We start from the raw sequence: 24,919 nt of genomic DNA on the forward strand, positions 1-24,919 counted from the left end.
CACTTCGTTTTTATCTCTCACTTTCTCTTTTTCTTAATCGGGAATACAATTCTTTTTGTGGAAACTAATTTGGTGCTACATCTATTCAAAGTCAGTGGTCATCAGCCTGAGTCATATTCACGGAAAAGATTCAGTCAATAAAGCAAACAGCTAACGCTCTCTGATTCACCTGTGATCACATAAAAAATGTACACTGCACCAAAGAATTAACTACACAGAGTGACTACTTGTTTATATAAAATGAAAAAATCATTATCGACTTCCACATTTCCTCTCCTTTCAGAAGAAATGAACTGACATAATCCGTCAGAAACTCCTTACACGTGATCATGCCTGGTTGCCGCACAAAAAGGATCAGCTCATCTCACTGCTGATGAGAGGCACGACTTCAAGAAATAAGCAGCTTTTGAGAATGTGCAACCTCCAAAATGTATATTATCAATTCAACCTCAGCTGGGAAGTGTCTTCGCCATTCTGCCATTGCTTGGTTATACAATGTGAAGTACCAGAGGCACAGCTGACAGCTGAGCAGCAGTAATGCAAGCACACCTGCGCAAAGGGGCTGTGAAGCTACATTGTAACACCCATTGCTCCCCTAATTTGGGGTGTAAAATGAATTTATTGACAACAAAACAGGAGACTGCAAAGACATAGTAATGCCCTGCCCCAGGTCTCTCTTCTGTCATCCTTGAATGGTGAAACTGATGGCACAAGGAGCAGAACGGATAACAGAAAGCTGAATCTTTTTCTTTTCTAGAAACATGGCTTTTGGGCTTCTAATGACAAATAAGTCAGAAACATGCAACATGTATCACAAATGCGAACAACTATTTTCTTTCTGACAGGAAAAGAAGTGTGTTTCTCCAATAATTTCTTTCTGAATAGAACTTACATGCACTCCTAAAACTCATGTGTATTTCACACCACATACAGCATCCCAACCATACCTACAGGTGTGACTAGTTTTTCTATTAGTGAATTTATTAAAAAAAAAAGTCACAGTGACTGGTATTTTCTACATGTCTGCGTGTCAGGCATTCTGGTCTTAAGGGCTGAACTGTGATTCCTTCCCAAAATGCATCAAATTCTCCTGAAGGATGTACAAGGATGGCTCATTCATTATTACAATTTAAGTCAGTAAGCAGCTGAGTGCAGACACAGGTAAACTACTACCCTAATTTTACTATCAGTAAAGTGTGTATCACTTTCAAAAACATTTAGTAAACCACCTCAGTAATGATCACTGTATGCACTAGGATTCGTGCCAAGAATATCAGTTTTTCAGTCAAGACTCATTTTGTTGCAGTTTGAAAGGTGGATATAGTAAATTAACTAAAATAATAAAATTCTTACCTATTAAGCACTAATAAGCTAGAAGACCTCACTGCCAACTGGACATCAAAATACTAGCCAAGAGCAGAAAAACCTACACATTTTGACTGCCTTTGTGTTTAGATTTCTGCTCATTTTCTCATTGCTAGTGAATAAACAGCATAAAAAGCTTATGCCTCTGTTTTTAAAGATCATAACACAATCTAACATTACAATCTCACAATTATGGCACACAAATATACTTAAAATATTTTAAAAAATCATTTATCAAAAGTATCTTTCCTGAAATATAGGAGTATTCTATCAGTCCAATAACCTTTTTAAAACAAACCAACTCTGCAATCCATGTGAGGAATAAAATCACATCCAAAAGATACAGTTTTCACCTCTCTTGTAGTCACTTTTTCTCACAGTATGGGGTTCAAAAGTATAAATATTTTCTTTTTTATAAAGAACACAATTCATTCTTCCACCGTTATGGAGAAGCAATTTTTTCACTCAGTTTACCAAATCAGATCTTTTTAAATTATCCTGAAATAAAATTGTATTTGGTAATCGAATAGTAATGTAATTTTAGCTGTTTAAGCTATTGAACACTGTGGTATTTCGCCATGTACCTTAGTGAAGTCTGCCACATATTCCCCAGTCTTTATTCCTGTAGATACCTTCTTTATGGACATAACCAAACTTGCTGTAGGAAAAATATTGTCCACACAGAGCACTAGGACACTAGTACTATATCCACATATATCAGACTAGTCAGAAGTTTGTATTAAAAGACACTGTGTCTCATTCTAATGAGCTATTATTCAGCTTTTTAGTTTTCTTTTGGGTCATCTTATACATTCTTGGTAGGGCAATTAACTAAAAATAACTAACAAAAACAAAATCTAGTTTCTCATTTGATAAGAAATTTAATGTCTGATTCTTTAAACTTCCACCAGTTCAGAGAGCTAGGTTAGGCTACTCTTTATTTGCTAGAGTTGAGTTGGCATTTTTACTTAGTGGTATGCTGGCAAGAAAATATCCAAAGATTTCCTCCAATGTTTCTTCTGATTCACTCAGTTTCCTTTCCCCTGGCCCTTCCAAACTTCCAGTCTTACAAGCTTACTTACTGACATGCAAGTCAAATTCATTATGAAAAAATTTAGTAGTCTTATTAAGAAAAAAAAAAAAGAAGGCCGGGTAATTTGTTGCTTTTCAAATGTTGTACACTTGCCCATCTATAAGCCTCTGGTGTTGCACATTATGCATCTTTTATTTTTCAGTCCTCTGTCTACTCTCAGTTTATTTATTTATTTTTCTTTAACATATTGACCATTTCTTGATTGCATGGTATGTATTATCTCTGTTTCAAGCAGAAGTGCAACATCTGAAGTCTCTTCTAGGGCATGGGGTCCTTTTAGTGAAATCTTCAGTAGTATGATGACATTCACTCATTTTTAAGAGCACACAACATTGTTCTAAAATGTCCATTTTCTCTAAAACTAACCTGATCATCTCAGAAGAATGATGGTTCTGCACAAAGCCACCTCTGCATATATGCTTATATATGCTTCTTACTCCTTACTTCAGATAGGAAGGCACTAGACAGTGTGCTAGCATGTGTTTAAGCATATTGAAACAACTACAAAAAGTATCAGCATGGAACGTGCTAGAGAAAATAATTATTAGAGGGAAAAATGAGACTTTTATGCAAGTGGTAAAAATCTTGTCTAATAATTTGTTTCAATCTGTACTTCAAATACAGCTCCTAGTACTCTGTGTGCCTGTCAGAAAATGAAAAACTGAGAAAATAGAATTATAGAACCACATCTACAAACGAGGATATTAGTGAAGTGGGTTAGAACAGGAATACATGCCTGGAAGAAAAGTACAGGGACCAAAACTGGACAACATCTACAAGTGAGCTATCTTATCTAAATGATACAAGACTACTGTGGCCAGAGCTCTATCAAATGTTAATTCAGGTAACAGAGCGGTGCACACCAATTCAACAGGATGGAAAAAGAGCACAACCTACCTGCTGAATAACTCTTTTTAGTATATATTTTAAACCATTAAACTATTGAAACTATTTTAATTAGTATAATTTCAAGACAATCTGACAGATCTGTTAGGAACACAAAGAGCCTTGCCTCCATGCAAGCCCCAGATTCTAGTGTGAAAGCACTAGAATCATACATTTAAAATTGTATCCACAGGATAAGAACTTGAGTTTAAAGTTCTTTAAAACTCCTCATTGAGAAGACACAGAATTAATTGAAAAGTTCATGTTTTCTATTACAAAGGTCCAAGTATGCCACAGTGATTTTTTGTATGTATTAACACAGGAAATCTCTGCTATCCCTCACTCTTCAGAATGAGGTATATCATAGAACTTAATGGTGTCATTTAGCTTTTATGCTCTAGTAGATTAAAATAAAGTATAGAAATGACAAAGACAGTACAATATCTGATATTTTTGTACACTTAATAAATTTACATTGCACATTGAAATAGAGTTTGGCAATGATAGAAAAGCATATAATAATAAAAATATGCCATAACATATGCAAAGTTCACTCTGTTATGGAGGGCATTCTCTGAAGAGAAAAGATACATAGAAAAGAGTCTAGTGAATGTTTACTTAAAAACAATATTGTATTAGTCCTTAAGACTAATTAATCCAATTGGAAACTGGGCAATTAAAAAAAATGAGCTTAAATTATTGCACTTGCCCTTCCAATGTGCTTGGATTTAAAGGAGCACTTTTCATTTAGAAAAAGAAAAAAACGAAGTTGTCTTTTTTATTTTTTGGAGAAAGATACAAAAGAGAAAAGAATACTTCCTATATATAAAAATTTTCAATTTTCCTGAGGAAAAACAGGAAAATATTTATATTAATTCTCTGGTAATTTAATGCTGCTGTTATTAGTCTTCCCTTGATGAAGAATTTCTTCAGGTTGGCTGTTGGAATTAAGTCAATGGGGTCCTGTTCTTATGTCAATCGCTTGCTTTAAACACCCTAAATAATAAAAGACAAAGATAACAAGCAAAATTTTAAGCTCTCTGGGAGCCTAGAAGATGCTGATGTATGCATTTCCCTCTCCAATCAACCAGCTCTGCTTATGAGCTGAGAAGGAGCCAGAGTCCCACCTCCTTTGCCTTGGTCTCTCCCACACCTCACACACCCCTCTGTGCAGAGGTTGCTTATCTCTGGTTATTTTCCCTGCTGTTAATTCTGCTGGGTCCACTCACTGTCTATTCCTAACAGATTATAGCTGCATCTTCAGAAAATCTTTTTTAGTCAGTTCTTTTAATAATTAATCCCAATGTTCATCCTTAAAATATGCAATGAAGAGAAACCATACACATGGGGCGACATTTACCTGCCAAAACCCAAATACTGCAGATTACCCCGCTCACCCCCTGACCCACCGGTTTTGAGAATGATGGTAAAATTCCCCACATCTGAGCTCTCACATCTGGGCAAAATTATGTTTTCCTAAAGGTATCTGACTTGTAGAGTTTGCATATTCTCATGTGTGCTTCTGGGGCTGGGGGGAAGCCTTTACAGAACAATCAACACCACCCTCTGATTTGTTCTGTATTAGTTATATTTTGATTTTTCAGCAATCTAACTTTTGTCTTTCTTTTGTTCTTTGGAGCTGCTCCCAGCAGCCATACATCTGGTTTTGAAACAGAAGTATTTTGATACTGTAACCTGCTCCTGTAAGGACGTGACAAATACCTTTACGATATACAGGATGGTCACTTATGCATCACATATACAATAATTATACATACAAAATATGTCTGCTAAGTGCACTGTCATACACTACACTGTTCAAGCATGTTACAGTAGTAAGAACTGACCTAATTTCCAAGCTACTCACATAAAATCAGATGGTTATATCAAATGTTAATACAGTGTTAGAATAAACACATTTTTTGGCTGTATATTAATTTCAAAGCCAAACTATCAAATACTAAGATGAAATGAGATAAATAGTGTAATGAGTCTAACATTTTATAAAATAAAGCCTACCGGGAAATTACTACATTGTTAAAAATTTCATTGTACTATCCAATTAATTTAGATGTTCCAATAAAAAAGAAGACTTTTCAGCTTAATGTAACCTTTTTCCATCAAAAAGTTGATTCAAGATATTTTGTTTTCCAGCTACAAATGCCTCTAAAACGGCTTCAGTGGGGTGTGCAGTAGTAGTGGTACTCTGCATGCTGTGACTAAGAGCCCTCCACACTATATAATCCCAAATAATTTTTTGAAATAGAAAATAATTATTTCCTAGGAAGGCACATTTAAAAACACTTTCAAAAGCACCATCAAAACTCTAACACTTGGTTTAAACAAATAAAAAATCAGGTAGTTTCACTGATGCTGTCTGCACTGCCAGTCTTTAACTGACCTTATTCCCATGTACAGCTTTCAGCAAGCCAAGATAATTTTTTTTCACTGACATATTGCTCCACTTACAAGTTGGTGTGAGTAGTACTGGACCTTCAGGTATTTCTTAGGGACTACATAACCCAAAGAACACATAGCAGAGGACTGCTCACAAAGGAACACGCCTTAGAAACAGACACCTTCTTCATCCCTAGAAGTTCACATCTTGATTTTTTTAAGACAAGGCAAATAGCAGCACAGATATCCATCATCCCTCTTTTCCTTTTCACCCCTCTTACAGACCTTTCTCGAGAGCCAAACATGCTGAACAGAGTACCGACAAACAATATTGGTATCTTCAGGTGTTCACAAGGGGTTTCAAAGGTAGCAGGGAAGGTAATTAATACTAAAGTTGGGACTATTTCTGAGTCAACTTTCCAGCAACAGCCTCTGCAGTCCTGCAGACAGGTGCTGAGCGGCGGACACCAGTTCCCGAACGCAAAGAGGGCTCTCACCATACCTTAAGGAGCCTGACCGAGGGGAGGAAGGCGGCATGGCACAGCTTCCGGATGGTCCAGTTGAGTGGCCGGGGAGCATCGGTCTGATTCATGACTGTCCACAAATCCCACCGGGAGATCAATCGCAGACCTGACAGCGCCTACCGCGGAATCCGCCCTCCGGGGCGCGGGCATCCCACGATGGGCGCGTCCCGCCCGGGCCCGCGGTGCCGCAGGGCAGAGACTGGGCTTGACTGAACTGAGCTGGGCTGGGCTGAGCTGGGCTGGGCAAGGCTGGGCGAGCGGGGGGGGCAGCGCCAGCCGCCGAGCCTCCTTCCTCCAGCAGCAGCCTCCTGAGCGGGGACGGCAGTGCTCATGCATGCCAAATGCGGCTGGAAGGTGGAGGCGATCCGCCCGTGGCTCTGGGCAAGCTGCCCTGTGAGCAGAGAGGGGCAGCCCGTAAGAAAACCGGGATGTGGCGCTATCGGCCACGCTCCCTCCCGCCCGCCTCCGGGAGAAGCAAGGTTAGTCAGGCTCAGCCGAGCCTCCCGCCTCGCTCATGCGCTTCCCCGGGCCAAAAGCAGGGCAGAAGGAATTGAATTTAAATAAAGCAAGGGAGGGGTACCTGCACTTTCTTTCCCAAAGCGCTGCGAGGAGGGGGAAACCGGCATGAGGGGAGGAGGGGCCAACCCTCAGACAACAGACTGACAGAGGGAAAATAAATTCACACTTGATTTACTGATACAATGGACCTAGAAAGCATTTCATTAATCTGGCACAATGAGTGCACTAGCAGCAAGTGGCAGGAGTTAGAAGCTGTACTATAAGAGCATGAGTGCTAACATGCGCATCCTGGACAAAAAAAAAAACAAAACAAAAAAAAAACCCAAAAAAACCAAAAACCAAGTCAGAATTCAGCTCATTTTAATATTGTGTACCCTAAGTAATTCTTTCAGAGACATGCAAACAACATGAAGTAATATTGCTGGAGCAATTCAAGTATAGAAAAACATATTTCCATCTTGGGCACTAAATGGCCCTCCCAGATAATGAAGATATTCTTAATGGCAGCTCTCCAGCTAAAGAAGAGATATCCTTTTCCCCACTATTTTTCTTATAGGATGAAGATTACACGAAGGAAGAGTTAGAAATTGTAAAAGAAAGCCTATAAAGCAATGGTGATTTTTCATTTTGCTAGTAATTACCAGTTTTTACTCAGATTATGGACAAAACCAGCTACTTCTCAGTAAAGTTTAAGTCCCTCATAACTCAGGTTGGAAAATGCACTTTCAATTTACTTGGCTAGTTTCATTGATCTGCCATTTTCACATTTCCTTTTAACCTTAATGGACATATTTTTCTCCTCTATAATTAATTCTTAGTATCGTGTCTACATTGATCAGCAAAAGCTAAATAATTCTCCAAATGAGGGTAAAGAGATCAAGGGTACTGTTTCTTTGGAACTTATGCATTCCAGCCAGCTCCTCTTCACTGCACCCTCTCAAGAATTTTATGAATATTTTTATTCAACCTCAGTGTTAGATTAAAAATTCTGCCCAGAATATAATGTCCCAGAACATAGTGCAAAACTGATTATGCACCAGAAAAGCCACCTGTTCCACCCCACTATACATGGCAAAATTATAGAACTTCAAAGGTGCAGGGATTAGACCATGAGTTGTGTGTGGAAAAGAAAGGGTAGGACACCAGGAGACATTACTTTGTGGCAAAATTTGTGCAGATGAATTTCTGGTTATGGTAGAGCAGCTAGTTTAAATTAGACATATTTAAACATCTCTTGCTTGAGCTCTTAATGTATTTGTTTCATGAAAGGAGGAAAAAACCCTTGCTATTGATAGTGAAATGGAACTTGAGTAAGTAAGTATAATTAGCTAAAACTTCTTTTCCAAGGTTCTATAAATGAGGCAAAATTAAATAGGTAGAAAAAAAAAATTTTGACTTAAAATAGCATACACCTTAAAAGATGTACAGCATGTTAACTTTGTTTAGTTATAAAGGTAATCATATCCAGTGATTAAGCTTTTGGAGTTCATAGTTAAAAGAAAGCAAAAGACTCAAATCAGAAACAAGAACTCACAACTCCCAAGTCCATGGCTTTCCCCTGTCCCACACCCTCTCAAGACATACTGACAGGTTTTTTTACCCTTGAGGATCAGGAAAGTTTCTTGGAAAGGTACCAAACTCAGCATTACCTTGAGCTTTTCACATCCATTTTGCATTAAGCATCTGCAATAAAACAAAATATGCTAGGGACATGTGTACTAGGGACAATGAAGACAGAGTAATCATAGCATGCTGCCCTTCTTTACAATGAGTAGAGTAATAATTCTCTGAAGATGCTAGAGAGATGAAGACAATGAAGAAACATAACAGATAGCTTTAATAAACTAAAAATAGTGAGCGCAATGTGTCTTCTAGCTTGCACAGAGCTTCCTGTCTCTGAGATGAGCTCTATCATTGCTGCCTTCTGCAAACAGTACCTTAGGGACAAGAGTTGTTTTCTAGTGCAGCGTTTAATACACACCAACCTTTTATCACAGGCCTGATTTCCATGGCCTTGTGCCTTGCCTAGTCATCTGTATTTGCAGAAAGTGAGTGCAAGAATATGAATTTCTATCAGTCGCAGTGAGGAAACTGGTGGAAAGGACATTATCATGACATGGATAGATAATTTAAACACTTTTAATTTTATTTTTAATGAATATTTCTTACCTATAAGTAATACTGTTGTGATTTTGAGGCTATTGAGTGTAAATTTGAGGAAACTGAAGCAAGGAGTTTTCTTTGTATTCCCAGGAGCCTCCATCAGTTTTTGGTAAGCATAAATGGTGAAGGGTTGGGAGGTAAAGAAGAAAATTCTGAAAAGTTTTCTTTTCAGACATTCTGACAGCAAAGGTTAAAAATATAGTGAAAGATTAGGGATATGATGGTTTTTTATGTGGTTTGGGGGGCTTGCCAATTCAGTGAAAAAGTCAGAGTTGAAATCTCTTATCCTTTTCCTGTCAGAAAAAGCAAGTGCTCAGCTCAGCTCTTCTACAATCTGAGGCCTATTAGGAGATGGAAAGATGTAGCAATCCCACTAGAATTTAGGTTCCTACTTTGTTAGATTTAAAAGATGGAGCTGCCACTTTCATATTTAAACTTTGTCCTGGAAGTATGATCACTGCACGATCAGTATTCATATCTAGTTCTTTGTGTCTTGTGAAGGAGCACCTTTGGTACCACAGAAAGGCATACCAAATAGAAGATAAATTCTATTGCTTCCTGCAATACAGAGATATTGCAGATTTTTCTAAACTCTATTGTTAATGGAAAGCATTTTTTGACTACTTCTTTTTGGATTACTGCAATCTAATGTGATAATAATTCTACACTTGGAAAGCTCTGATATGGTAAAATTTAACACCTCTGGGAATGCTACAGAACAGAAAGTGGCTGAGAAACATCCAGACCTCTCTGAGCACATTAGCAACGTACAACATTTTCAACCTGAGAGTAAACATTAAACAAGGTATTATAAGCAAACCCAGCCGCTGTTCTCCTATCCTGTCCAAGCAACAATTCCTTTATGAAATAAGAGATTCGGCGAAAATGAAAGGCAGAAGGGGCTGGACTAGAGAGATATAGGAAACTAGAGAGATATAGGAAGCTAGAGAGATATATTGGTCAGCAGGGTAGAAAACAACCTCTTCTGCGTGGCCATTGCCTAATGTGAGAGATGTCAGGCAGAAGAGTTTTCCCATGATATCACACCTGTTCTTCCCATGTACATCATGGAACAGAATTATAAAATCATAGAATTATAGAACAGTTTGGGTTGGAAAGGACCTTTAAAGGTCATCTAGTGTAACACCCCTGCAGTGAGCAGGGACATCTTCGAGTAGCTCAGATTGCTCAGAGCTCTGTCCAACTTGACCTTGAATGTTTCCAGAGATGAGGCATCCACCACCTCTCTGGGCACCCAGTATTTTACCACCCTAATTGCAAAAAACTTCTTCCTTATATCTTATGTAATGTCTGTTTCTAGCTTTGTTATAGGCCACCTTCAGCTACTGGTAGGCCACTATAAGACCTCCCTGAAGCCTTCTCTTCTCCAGGTGGAACAGCCCCAACTCTCTTTGCCCTTCCCCATAGGAATGGTGCTCCAGCCTCCTGATCATCTTTGTGGCCCTTCTCTGTACTGAAGACCCTAGAACTAAATACAGTACTACAGGTGGAGTCACAACAGAGCAGAGCAGATGGGCAGAATCACCTCCCTTGACCTGCTGACCACACTGCTTTTGATGCAGCTCGGGATACTATAGGCTTTCTGGGCTGTGAAAGCACAAATTGCTGACTCATGTCCAGCCTCTCATCCACCAGCAACCCCAAGTCCTTCTCAGCAGGGCTGTTCTCACTCCATTCATCCTGTAACTTGTATGCATACTGGAGTTTGCCCCAACTCAGGTGTAGGACCTTGAACTTGGCCTTGTGAAACCTCATGGACTTCCTGTGGGCCCACTTCTCAAACTTGTCCACGTCCCTCTGGATGTAATCCTTCATGTGTCAACCACACCACTCAGTTTGGTGGTGTCTGCAAACTTGCTGGGGGTGCACTCAATCCCACTGTCCATGTCACTGCTGAAGATGACAGTACTGGTCCCAGTAAGTACCTTTGAGGGACAACTATTGCCACCAGTGTCCATCAGAAAATTGGCTACTACCCTCTGGCTTTGACCATCCAGAAAATTCCTCATCCACTGAACAATCCACCCATCAAATCCATATCTCTCAAATTTAGAGAGAAAGATGTTGTGGGGGATCATGTCAAAGGCCTAAATACAGGATCTGTGAGAAGAAAGACAGATCTTCACAATGTAGATAGAGAGCCACATTGCCAAGGCATGCCAAGGTGTTGCCAAGGAGAACCTTTCCTTCTTTCCCAAGGGCTTGACTGCCCAATGGGAGAGTAAATACCAGACAAACTGGAACTACCCTTGCGCCCCTTTGCTTGCAGTGCTCATCACGGGACTACTACATCAGCATATCTGTATGCTGATGCAGATGTGCAAGTTCTTCATAGCACACTTTGGTCATCTCCTAGGTTTGTAGAGGAAATGGCAGGATGGCAATAGGAAAAGAAGTAATTCAGAAGCTTTTATGTAAAAGCCAGAGCTAACAAGTCGTTCCACAGGTATAGTCAAGAACCATCAGTCACCTTACTATCCAGCTCCTTTGCAGGTCTGTAAACTAAACAATATTGAAGAGCACATCAATAAACAGAAGGCTACATTTATAACAGCAATAGTGTTTTTTTCAACACACTCATATTTCAATTTATTTATGTTCATTTCATGTGATTTCTTGCAAAAAACAGAGAATAGAAAGATAAGTATATGTTATAAAGTTTGGATGAACTATATTTAATTTTATGCCTGCCATAACATCTTAATAGACCCAAATTTTATTGAAGTTTAACTCGATAGGTAATTAAATTATAAAATTAATCCACTGCTCTCATATCTTTTCTATTCACTGCGTGCCTGAGGTAGTTTTTCTGCTGTTATCTTTGCTAAGGTATTTCACAGGTCTTCTGCCACATGCTCATAATTCCCTCTTCCCCAGGCACAGACACACATACTAATGTAATGTAATGTATAAATACTTATAAAATGTTAATCAAATAATTTTTCATAGATGGAAATGATTCTATAGACCGTTTCAAGCACATATATAAACAGTATTGTATGTAGCTATAAGTTATATCTTTTGGCAACTGGGCAAAAAGTCAGAATTAAGGGTATTCTTTCTTTACCCCAAGTTTTATAGGTGTGTGTGGCAGTGTGAGCCACATTAGAAATCCAGAATCCAATTTCCAGGCTTCCCCCCACCCCCTTCCACAATTTAGCCCAACACCGGAGAGAAAGGTTCAGGCCAGAGACTTCTACAGGGGAGGAGGGAAGTATGTACATTTATTTACACAAATAAATACTATACAAACTAAAAGCAGATATATATATATATATATATATTACACTTCTATCAGTCCTTTAAGCCCCTCCCTTTAACTTTAGTCCAGGAGAAGCCTTTTCAGGCTGGGAAGTAACCAGTCTCTCCCTCGTGGGAGTGTTCTGGGCCCGAACGCTCCCCCCTCATCAAGCTCCAGCTGCTTGTGGAAGCTTTTCCTCCTCACGAAGTCCAAGAAAGTAGCTTTGAGTCCTTTCTCCTCGGTCTGCTGTGTGATCTCTCTTTCTCAGTCTCATACCTTGGTTCGTAGGCTGCTGCAGTGTAGTTCAGCTTATCAAGCGTCCTCCAAGTCAGTTTTCGACTGCCCCAATCAGCTTCGGCAGGGCAACTTCCGAGCTCTTGGCACATCTCCAATTTTGCCTGGGATTCTTCTCCCGAGAACCGAGCCTCCTCCTCCAGCCCGTCTCTCAGCTCAGCTTCAAGTTGAGCCTCTCCTCCACTTTACAGCAGAGGGAAAGGAAAAGCCCCCCTCCACAGCTTAATTGCAGGAAGGAGGGGGGAGAGGGCTTGGCTGCAAAGCCTGCCTCTCTCCTCTTACCTCAGGTGCTGTGAATCTCTTCCTTCACAGCACACACTCTAGATGTTGTCTCTAACTCTGGCCTAGGCAGAGCTGGGGGGCCGCAGGGCTCCCCTCATCCCCCGGAGGGGGGAAGAAGGAGCCCAGCCACCCCCTGGCCTTCTCCACCTACACACAGCAGACACCAACAGCAAAACTGCCAACAGCTTCTGGTGCTGTGATATATGATTTTTCAGCAGAAGCGAACAACATGGACGGTGATTGGCTCTCCAGGGAACACTGTCCTGGCATACAATCACCTCTGAGCCCCGAACTCTCAGGGGGGGCCAATTTCAAACTATGACAATGTGTGGTGAATATCTAATATGATTAAGTTATTTTATGTGCCTATTACCTTGAGATCAGGTTTACCTGGTCTGCATCTTGCTTTTGCCTGGGGAAGCACCTAGCTGGGATCTCAAGGGTAGCACAGACCCCAGCCCTGCAGAGAACCAGTGGAAGTGGACTTGTGAGAGAGCAGGGGAACTGGGCAGTGCAGGCACACCCAATGCACCCTTACCAGAAGTTTTTTTCTAGAGACCTATTTAATTGCTGCCAATTCCAAAATACGTGAGTGGAGGAGTCTGAAAGTCAGGCTATGGACACAGAAAACGTAAGTTTGAGCAGATAGGTCACAAGGAGCCCTCACTATTCTTTGGGATTTCATTTCTGCAGCTACAGCAGAAAGTCCTGATAATTTGCACCACTTTACCCTCAGTTGTTCTTCAGGTACTTATAAATCTGCCAACCCTTAAGTATTGAATATATATCTTTGAATGATGTATTTCACTAGACATCCCTCTGTAATAGCAGGTTGAAAGGGATTAAAATGCATAGGCATATAACCCTTATATTTGGAACTAGAAATGTCCATGGCTAATTGTTACTTAGATACAAACACTGCATTTAAAATGCAATCTATCTTAGTTTAAATAGACTTTCAAGTGTAGACAAGCTGCCAGTTCTGTAACCTCTACAACATTGACAGAAATAAGGCTGTTCAAACATGCAGATTTATGTTTACCATAAAAGCTGCTTTCCATCTTAGCCATTATGTTCTTATGTGTGCTTTTTTAACTTCGTGTAGATGATTTCTCAATTTTGACCTGTGACACCATTTTCTTTATAATTTCTCATTCAGGTATCAAATTTACCAAGTTATATTAGTGTAGTGTTTTCTAGTCTTGATTATTTTGCTAAATAAAATGCAGAAAAATATGATACTTCATCGAAGAGATCAATTCACTCAATCTTCAGCCTTTGAACATTTCAAGGAAGACCATACAGAACAACTCTCTTGCACTTCTGCATTTCTCTTCACCTGTCTCAGACAGATGCAGCATGCAACATGAGCATCTTTCTCACCTCAACTCATAATACTTCAGAACTGAAAAGTAGTTTAATATCTTTTGAAATAGCAATGACTTACAAAAATCTCTAATGTCTTCCGCTATGGGGTTATAAAAAAACCCAAGATAACCAAATCATATTTTACACAGGTACTGCATTTCTGTATGCATCACCCCCACAAGCTTTACCCTTCTCCCGAAGGCAAAGGCCCTACCCTAGAGCAGACACCATCTCTGATGATTAAGCCTACTGAAACCTCCTGGCTCAGATAAGTTGAGCACATTTGGTGTTTCATTATTGAAACGCCTACTTTCCCGAGAATTCCCTTCCACTAAATTTTTATGGTTTTCAACATGCATCAGTGCAGACAGCTAATCTTGCACTGCCTTCAGTACTTTCCCCAGCTACTCAGTTAGATGTGTACCAGTGTTCATACAGTTTGAAGAACTAATCTGGCCATCAAGTACTTACAGTGCAGGGTGTCTGCCAATAAAAGATTCAGTCACCAAAACTGAAAACAACACAGTGGGGCACCCTCACACTTGTGAGGGAACACCCCAGTGGCTGGTGGCCCAGAAGAGAGAAACACAGCAGGCAGCACCTCAGAATTGGCTGCAAGAAGATTTTTAAATCAATGTAACACAAACAGGCATAGTGATAGCAAATAACAGCAAAAGTCCTTGGTAAAGAGCTAGAATTATGCTTATTACACAGGTTCTGTGAATTAACTAAATGTATACTTGAACTTTTATTAGGAAATCCTTCCCAGAAATTACAGACTCAATGGAAATATAAAGCTTGACTAGAGTTATAAGTATTTTTTTCCACTCCCATTTTGAGCAATGTCTTCTACCAGGCAAAGGAAAGACAACTTACAGAGTTGTTGATCCTCTGCATTGCCTGAGCAATTTGTGATTTTCCTTTAAAGAATAACACAAGGAATTAAACAAATGGAGAATGGCAAAAGCTGAACAAAGTTGTGCAACAAAAGTGTTCAAAACCACACTTATGTTCTCAAATACACACAAATGACTGCAGAGGTCTACTTTAAAACACACTTTCAAACTGGTAACTTTAATCAGATCTCTTTTCAGCATTTGTTGATTTATTTTTAAAGTCACATACCAAGTCTACATATGTTCTTGATATATTCCGGTCTGACAAACACCTGCAATTTTACACTTACATTTTCACTTGGACAATTATTAACACATCTGGACAGCAACAAACTCTGGATGGTGTGATATTGGTGTTTTCCATATTGTCAGTTGCAATTACTATCTATGTGTACAGTGGTACACTGGGGAAAAAACAAAGTTTGGGGGCTTTTAGACTGATCACTGATCAAAGCTTTAGGAAAAGTAGTTAATGCCCCACAGAGACATTAATCTAGTTTCCTACTCAGACACAGCAGAGGGGTGACACAAAAAAGTGCCAGATGAGGGCAACATTAAAAAAAGCATCAATTTTATCAAATAGACTGTAGTCTCAACTTGCATTTGCCTAACCCCTTCCTGAAAATTATTTTTGTTTGTTTGTTTGTTTTTTAATCCCTTTTGTTGTTAGAGGACTTGTTCGGTTTTCCTGCTCAGATGTAAAGTATAGTTAATTTTCTTGCTCAAAAGAAACCACAGGAATTAGAAAAACAGAAACTAATTGTTATTTTTACATTGCCTTACATCTTTTTCACAGTTCATAGATAAATTAAATCAGTTCTTTTGAAAAATCATCACTCGTACTCCAAAAAAATCTGCCCAAAATGTGTTACTCTTGATGGGAATTTTTAAATATTTGTTTGTGAAGCCCATACTAAGTAAATAGAAACAACAGTCTCTTATTTGTGCAGTTTTAAACTCTTAAACCAGACAGCAAAGTGGAACTAGAATATAAAACTGCACTGCAGAAGAATCTATATATTTTTATTTTTTTTGTAAAGTACAACTGTAGCACTACTCGTGACAGAACAACTACTAGTTTATTTAAGTTGCCTATTCTTTTCCCCTTCTCCAAAGAAAATACTCAGAACTGTTAGAACAGAACAACAGCAGAGTCCACAGGAACAAGATAACACACAATAAGAAAATGAAAGAGAATTATTTTTCTTACAAGTGTCACTCAGTTACACAACTGGTCTCTGCAAAAGCCTTTAAGCATGCAGTGTGCTCATGGCTTCTCTATCGCTACTACAAAAATCTAGCCACTCGTACCAATACTAAATGGAAAAATTTCACTGGCAATATAAAGCTCCTGGAAGGCTTTTCTGGAAGAGCTTTTTTGGCTTACTCAGCAAGTCTTTGTCAGGTTAACATCCTCACTGTAGACTGCTCTGTAATATCCAACAGGCATAGCATAGTAGTTATTTTTAAAGCACTCTGATATTTGAGCCCCATGATTAGTAGAACTTTACTAATTCTACTAATACTTATGAATCCTTATTAATAAGATTTTCAAATCATAAGCAAAGACAGCACATGGGTATCATTTTTTAGGCCCTTCACTACTAGAATCTGAAAATAAATCTGGGAGAAAGCAATATGCTAATGTAATAATCTCATGTTCTATTTTATCAAACAATGGTGATCCTGCCAGCCTTACCAAATGACAGATTCTCTCCAGGGCTGTCCACCCTGTCTTTCATGTTTTTAGCACTTCCTCAATAGGCTGGGTCAGAAATTTTGGCTTTGGGATTTATGGCTTAGTCCTAGAAGGTAAACAAACAGTTGCTTCCTGTTTAGTTGGCACTAGACTTTATTCCTTTATTGTGTTATGTATAAAGTATCTGTTATATTTTGAACACAAGTCATTAATTATCTTACAGACTTATAGCAAAGACTTTCTGATTCTTAATGGAAGAATTAAGGTTGTGGCAGTTTGAGCCACATTAGAAATCTAAAATCCAATTTCCAGGCTTCCCCCACCCCTTCCCACAATTTATCCTAACACCGGAGAGAAACTTTCAGGCCAGAGGCTTCTATAGGGGAAGGGGGAAGTATATACATTTATTTACACAAATAAATACTATACAAACTAAAGGCAACTATATATATATATATTACATTACTATCACTCAGTCCTTTCAAACCCCTCCTTTAACTTTAGTCCAGGAGCAGCCTTTAAGGCTGATATGTAAACACAGTCTTTTGCTGTGGGAGTGTTCTGAGCTCCTGAATGCTCCCTCCTCACCAAGTTCCAGTTGTTTGTTATAGTCTCTCCTCCTCATGAAGTCTGAGAAGATAGCTTTGAGTCCTTACTCTTCTGCTGCTGCTGCTGCTGATTTCTCCCTCTCAGTGTCTCACCTCGGTTCATGGGCTGCTGCAGTGTAGCTTATCAAGCATCCACATTCTGGAATCTTCATTCCTCCACATCAGTACTCAGCTGCCCCTGGTCAGCTTCGGCAGGCAGCTCCCAAGCTCTTGGCTCATCTCCAATTTTGCCTGGGACTCTTCTCCCGAGCACCGGGCCTACTTCCATGGCCCATCTCTTGGCTCAGCTTTAAGTTGAGCCTCTCCTCCACTTATAGTGGAGGGAAAGGAAAAAGCTCCCCTCTACAGCTTCACTGCAGAAAAGGAGGGGGAAGAGGGCTTGGCTGCAAAGCCTGCCTCTCTCCTCTTACCTCAGGTGCTGTGAATCTCTTCCTTCTCGGCACACACTCCAAATGCTGACTCTAACTCTAGCCAAATGCTGAGTTGGGGGGTCGCAGGGCTTCCCTCTCCCCCGGAGGGGAAGAGAGGGAGCCCAGCCACCCCCTGGCCTTGTCCACCTACATGCAGCAGACACCAACAGCAAAAACAACCAAGACAGAACTACCAACAGCTTCCGGTGCTGCGATATATGATTTTGAGCAGAAGCGAACAACATGAGTGGTGACTGGCTCTCCAGGGAACACTGTCCTGGCATCCAATCACCTCTGAGCCCCTCAGCCTCTCAGGGGGGCCAATCTCAACCTATGAAAAGGTTCTTAATGAAAGATGGAAAGTATCTATGGCTATGATTTATGTATCATTTTACTACAGCAGTTAAGCTAATTCAGAGGAGAAAAAAATTAAAAACTGACTATTGAAGCTGGACAGACATAAGCAAGTTAGAAATTCTTGGGAGAAAAGCCTTCTGGAAAATAATAATGAACATCTGTACAAATATTTGTATACATATATATATACATATATATATTTGTGTATATATGTATATATATTTGTATATATATATTTGTATATATATATTTGTGTGTATATATCAACACCTTTGATAAACAGTTTTCAAAGTTATTTGATGCCTGATAAAATTTTCAAGTCAGCTCTCGGGAGTGTATTTTCATATGTGGAATTCTTAGTAAATTTTTAGTTAACAGTTTATGTGAAAAGAACTGCACAAATGCTAAATACTATCTGGTTTTCCACCATAGTTCATGCAGCAAGCAGGAGAGATTAACATTTATATACTCCTAAGAAAAAACAAGATTTTTTAGATAATTCATAATATTTTGTGCTTATTCTATGGAAATTCTCTATTTACCCTCTTAAATAGTTTGGATTTTTGGTTTACTTTATACTAAGACACATAGAGTTTTAGACCTCTGAACACATATCTTCTCTATTTTCTGTTCTATAAAAATCTACAGATAAAATGTGTTAAAAACATAATTTGTTTAGTATAGTTTTATTTTATTACTTTTAATTACTCTCAGCAATCTATTTTTCCCTTTTTCATTATTTTTTCTTCTTTTTTTTATTACAAGCTTATAAATTTCTAGTTTTTAATGACCAGTAACAGAAAATCACATATGAGGGCATTGCCTCTTGCACTAGTGATGTAGCAGAGAAGGGGAAGCAAAATGCAACATAAGATACCAGAAGGTATCTCCTGACTTCAAAGTTCTATGAATTATTTAGTTTATCTAGCTACATGTCATACTTATGGTATCCGTTTTAACTAATGTGAGAGAAAAATGCCAGCTGAATTTTCTTCAGGCCTGAAAGCACTGCTCAACCTTGTGCTAGATAAAAAAATCTAACCATCTAACTGGTGGTAAGCAACATATGGATTCCACTTCAGGCACACTTGGTACAAAGGTGACTCAAACAGGTAAGAGAAAAAGCCCAGCGCTCTCATCAGCCATTTTGACATGCACATAAACCTCAATGTTAAAAGATATTTTGAGACAATGAAGAGGAAGAAAAAGAAATGTATTTAAGTGCAATCAGAATAACCAATAATGACCCTGGTTATATCCTACATCTTTTTTTTTTTAATTCTACTAAAAATAAATTGTCAGACTCATAACATATTTATAAAGAAAGCCTTTTCATGTGTGTATCCATGACAACCTAGATTTATATTTTGAGCTCTAGAAGGTTGTTACAGCACAGCTTACATAAATTACTTTAAAGAATGTAACAAGATGGTTTGCTACTTGAGGTATTTTATTTGGCATAATATATAATATTTTGACTATATTGAAGCATGAGAAAAAAAATGCACTATGCAGTGATTTGAAGCCAGTCTTGTCATAAAGTAAACATGTTTTTAATATAAGGAAAATGTAGAAGTACATTATGATAAAGAACACTAAAAATTAAAAAAATCCCTGAAGACTTAGTAATTGAATATTAGCATGCCATAGTTAGAAAAGGAAAGAAACATAACAGAAATGTAAACCATATATTGCCTGAAATAAACAAAACTCCTTATGTTTACACTAGTACGCTGTCTGCTGGGGTTCCATCTGGACTGCATTGGGCACAGGCAATCTATTTTTTTTCTCTCTATTACCTAGGGAAAAGGGTCTACTATCACTACATTGAGCACTACTAAAATTGCATTTCTGTTACACATGCTTTCTTTTTGCATTTGACTTGAGAGTCATAGTATATTATTTATATAATACGTTAACATACTTGGCAGTTTCCAAGTACAACATGGAAATAATAAGAACATACTTCATGAGATTTCTCCAAAACAGATATCAGTGACTTCCCTCATATTTTGCTATCAAATAAATGTATTGTCTATTTTGGAAAGAGACTTTGAGGGAAGAGAGATACGACCATTTTAATGACTGTTCAATACACTGCTCAGAATTCAAGTGAGGTTAACAAATACAGCCTTCATGACCATTTTTCTGAGCAGAGCCTACTGCTTTAGATTGCAAGCTAGGAAAACAAAAACAGCGGACAAGTTCATAACAGGGTCTTTCCTCGAACTCTCTGCTGAGGAAAAAAGTTCTTGACATCAGTGATGCAATATTTGGGTGACATATTATCAGGCAGCCTGGCACTCTGTGGATTCCTTATTTCTAGGACCACACTGGGGCTTTGGTCTTGGATCTCCAGTGAAGAAGTATCTAGTTGAGGGCAACCTGATAAAATTAAAATGAAATTCAGCACATCCATAAAATGCAACAGCACAAATTTCCTCCGTAAGACCAATACACAGGCTTCAAGGACAGTAACACAGACATCATCTGCACTTTGTGAACTCTTCCAATGACATATCCTGAGATTAGCTGAGTTGATTAGAGTGTGATGCTGAAAATGCCAAGGTTGTGGGGTTGAACCCCGTATGGGCCATTCACTTAGAAGTTGGACTTGATGAACCTTGTGGGTCCCTTCCAACTCAGAATATTCTGAGGTTTTGTGACAGAAAAATAATAGAGATTAGGCTAACACTGGAATGGCACAAGTTTTGCCATATTCCTAAAGCAGATCCATCAAGTGAGATGGATGTTTACCTTGCAGCTGTCCCCAGCTGGTCCACTGTGGCCTTCTGTGGCCTGTTGTCACCTCTCTCATTGCCCAACGGATGGGAAATAATAACTCTATGGCTCCTTTTCTTACCTGGAACAATGGCCTGTATGTGCAACATAAGAGTCCAGAGGGTCAAAATCTTTACTCTTTTTTCCTGGCCGTATTAGGGCAACCTAAGGACTAATTTGCTGCATAAGCCAAAGGTAATTTTAGTCACTCATATAAATATTTGTGGTCACAGTTCACACAATTCAGTAGTACTGTAAGCGCCTTAAGCAGGCAAAGATAGTTCTGTTATGAGAAGGATTTCATACCAAAACATCATTATAAACACATAAGTCTTTCACTGAAATTATTTTTCTTGGCACATTACAGGACATTATTTTCTACAGTCTAGTACTAAGTTTCATGAAACGAAATGTCATTTAGCTACACAAATCAAAATTTTCCAATTTAACTAATATAGTAAAAACTAATATAGTTTCTTTCCATTGTCCATGAAAAGCAGGAAATGTGCAGTAGAAATAAAATCCCTTAATCAAGAGGCACCAGCATCTTCTCGTGTTACAATAAAGTTCAATATGTAATAGCTCCTATTATATATATAAGAAGGTGCTTGAGTGACTAATTTACCACAAAAAGACATTATATTTTAGCCAGTGTCTTGGGAATGCTGGACTTCACACGTGTACAAGAAGAGAATCTTGAGTCTTATGTCCTGTGCTGCCCCAGCGTGACAGGACACCTGTACCTATAAAGAAAAGATCATACTTTCTAAAGAACCTGTATCAAAAAACATATAGAAAGGTCTCACAAAGACCAAATAACCCTATTTGAATTTGTGTTATTAGTCAGACATAACTGTAAGTGGTAAGTAAATCTGCGGTGGTAAAAAGGTTACACCCTGCTGTATGTTTGGTAAGCACCCTACTGGACAATTTTAGAACATCATCATTCAACTTTTATTCTCCCTAACCTAGATGGTAGGTTTATCATAACTAATTAAACAATCTATTGCTCTGTCATCCAGTATTTTTCCATGGAAATTATTTTGTGGCCCGTTAAACATATTACTTAACATATGCCCATCAACCAAAAATTGATGTATAATGTTTTTATGCAGATAGCAATAGCTCAAGGGCCATCATGTATAATACTTATGAGAGTTAAAAGCAAGAACAGATGCCATCCATACAAGTGTGATACTCCATAAAATTCTGTGAAATTTAAATGCATTAATTGAAACTATCAAATAAGCCTATTTGATGTGTTCCTTATGGTGTTGATTAAAGAGTGCCAAGAAATTGTACATTAAGAAGTGGAAAATCAGTGTTTTGTATCAACATTTAGATATTATGAAGTTACAGATGTATCTCTTGTCTACAGCTATCCTCTACATAGCAAATTAAGAGCTTTCTTTTGCACTGTTTCAATAATAAGAAAAAAATTACTTTGAAAGTTATAATTTTTCAAAGACTACTTTGAAATATGGTTCCTATCTAATAGTTCTTATGAGGCAACCTTGAACAATGCCACATGATAAGGGCTCAACACAATGAAATATAAGATAGAATTAAGTGTTATTAGTACAAATTTCAAAGCCCAGTTTTCTGTGTTGGTGCTGCTTTTCCATGTTCATCCTAGTTACAAATACCAACTCAGTGAAATTACATCTGGCTTTACTTGAAATGCCACGAAGCAACTCCAATTAAAGAAGGAAAAAGACCTTTTCAAGCATAGCTGTGGGAAAATGACTGGAGTTAAAGAGATAACAGCATGAGAATTACCAGGAAAAATGCAGTTGTATTCTCTGGATGGAATGTGGTCATCATACCCAATGTACCACACACAATACAACTTAAGATGGACTAAATGAAGGGTGGAGTGGAGACACTGCCTCCAGCCTCTGTAAAAACCCTTGCAGAGGAGGGAGCTCAGTGGTAGTTTCTAGCTGATAATCTGCACAGCAGCTAAACCCAAGGCAGATAAAGGAAGATGACCTGCTGTTGAATCAGCAGCTGTGTGGAGACCACTTTCTTTGGATGGATGCATGTCCCCATCCCAAGCTCCTATATCTCAGCTCCTATACTGAGAAATCCACCCCCAAGGTACTACCACCCCTCACTAAGATGTATGACTAAAGTCACTGAAGCTCTACCTAAATATAAAGAAATAGTATAAAAGTAACTAAATAATGTGGAGAAGTCAGGTAAGACTCCGTTGGATGTCCTGGGTCTCCTTGGCTCACAGAAATAGTATCTGAGTCCTGGAGCAGTTTACCTCTTGCCTTTTGTCTTTGCAGAACTGTAAGTTCTAAGATAAGATAGAGCCAGATATATTCATACAAATGAAACCCTGGTTGTTCTTATTTTACGAACTAAAATCATGTTTTGGAGGTGGTAGGCTTTATGCAAAGTCCATTTGAAGTGTTTTGCATATGAACATTTTTGGGTTTGGCTTTGTTTGGTTTTCAGAAACTCTGGATATTTAAAGAATGTCTTTAGAAAAGCAAGAATGGTAGACTTTTTGACAATGGCACTGTACTGACTGTAAATTTATGTTCATACAAGTTTATTATCTGAAAATTAAGAAAGCTTAGCAATTTTTTAAAAGCCCTGATCATCTCATGTCCCATTTCTTTGACTTATCCATAGGATATGAATGACTGGTTAGCTTTGCACAGCAACTGTATGCCACAAATAAGGAAAGGAAATTAATCCAGTAAACAAATCCTTTTCTGTAGTACATTCTAACTGGGAGGTAAACAGCATGCAGCGATTTACCCAAGACAAGAATGGTGAAGGTAGTGACGCTCTCAAGAGATTACTGTGAAATGTACAAGTAACCACACAGCAGAATTTCTACTTATGCCTTACACACTCAGTCTACAAAACTTCTCCTGGCAGACCTTGAATAAAAAAAGATCAGTGCAGCCATGCTAAGACATTTTATAAGTTTAAATTTTAGAGATTGGTGTGGTTTATTAAGTAGCAGTCAGGTAATAAAGACCAGGAGGATTACATGCACTTTGACTTTTTTGAGGAGATGACTTAGAATAAGTAAATCTAAGCGGGAGCCTGTAAGTTTATTGTTGCAATCAAGTACTAGTTTAATAAAAATATATGTAGGGGAAAATAATACTGATGACTTTATTCACATCTGAGCCCTAACTGACTTATTATAATTGTAGAGCTTCTTCAGTTTGCCATCCTCAAATAGTCACTGATGATGCATTGTAAAAAGTGGTAGTTTGCCTTATATATATATATATACACATATATATACATATATATATTTCATGTTTTCAAACAAGTGAATGGTATTTATGCTGAAATAGCTACCTAAGAACTAAATCATAATTATTATCTTTAGTTCTTTCCAGAACTAAAACTGGAATTATTATCTTTGGGCTCTGCAGCTTCTTGGGAGTTATGGACTGCTCCCAGTGTATAAGCTGTACCTCTTGTCAGTAAAACTCATTTCCACACCACTCCCTGTGCTAGCATATCCTGTGTCTGGCACGGCTGCCAGAGCATGTACTCTCAGGGACCTTGCCTGTGTAACACAGATATCTGCATCAGCAATATGGGCCCACAAACGAGATGCCTTCACCTATCATAATCCTGCAAGTTAGGTTCAAACCTCAGTTTTTGCTCTCAGTTGTATTCTACAGGTCAGGACTTAACAGCTGAGAAATTCATGAGTGTGAGGAAGAGTATGATTCTTACATTAGTCAGAAATGATCACCACCAGCAGCACACAAGACAGTAAATCAGAGTCCATGGATGAGCTAGTTTTGCTATATTGCTGTGCACAAGGATGGGAATATGTAGAGTAAGGTCGGACTCTGGTGTGAGCATGCTCAGGAAAATAAGCACAGAACCAGCAGTAATATGTATTTAATGTTTCATAAATAAGAAACACAGAAATGTGCTCAAAGGAGAATTCTGAGTCTACTTAAATTTCCCCAACTAGTGTCTATTTAGTTTAGTGGATCATTAATGGCTGGATGGAATAAATTGTG

At 38.5% G+C, this 24,919-nt stretch overlaps 1 protein-coding gene across 6 annotated transcripts in view; it reads right to left on the reverse strand.

Annotated features, from left to right (window-relative positions):
* Positions 1-24,919, reverse strand: part of TRPM3 (transient receptor potential cation channel subfamily M member 3) — a 415,263-nt gene that overhangs the window by 249,388 nt on the left and 140,956 nt on the right. For 2 of the 6 annotated variants that reach the window (XM_027662908.1, XM_027662910.1), the window contains exon 1: positions 6,243-6,450. The exons of 2 other annotated variants lie outside the window; for them this stretch is intronic. In XM_027662908.1, the coding sequence (XP_027518709.1) occupies positions 6,243-6,332 (90 nt within the window). In that variant the 5' untranslated portion in view covers positions 6,333-6,450. Of the gene's footprint in view, positions 1-6,242; positions 6,451-24,919 lie in introns of those variants that run through there. 2 more of the 6 variants (XM_027662911.1, XM_027662912.1) reach the window with 2 other exon arrangements.

This window comes from Corapipo altera, unplaced genomic scaffold (assembly GCF_003945725.1).
Source record: "Corapipo altera isolate COAL_440 unplaced genomic scaffold, ASM394572v1 61167, whole genome shotgun sequence".
NCBI lineage: Eukaryota > Metazoa > Chordata > Aves > Passeriformes > Pipridae > Corapipo > Corapipo altera.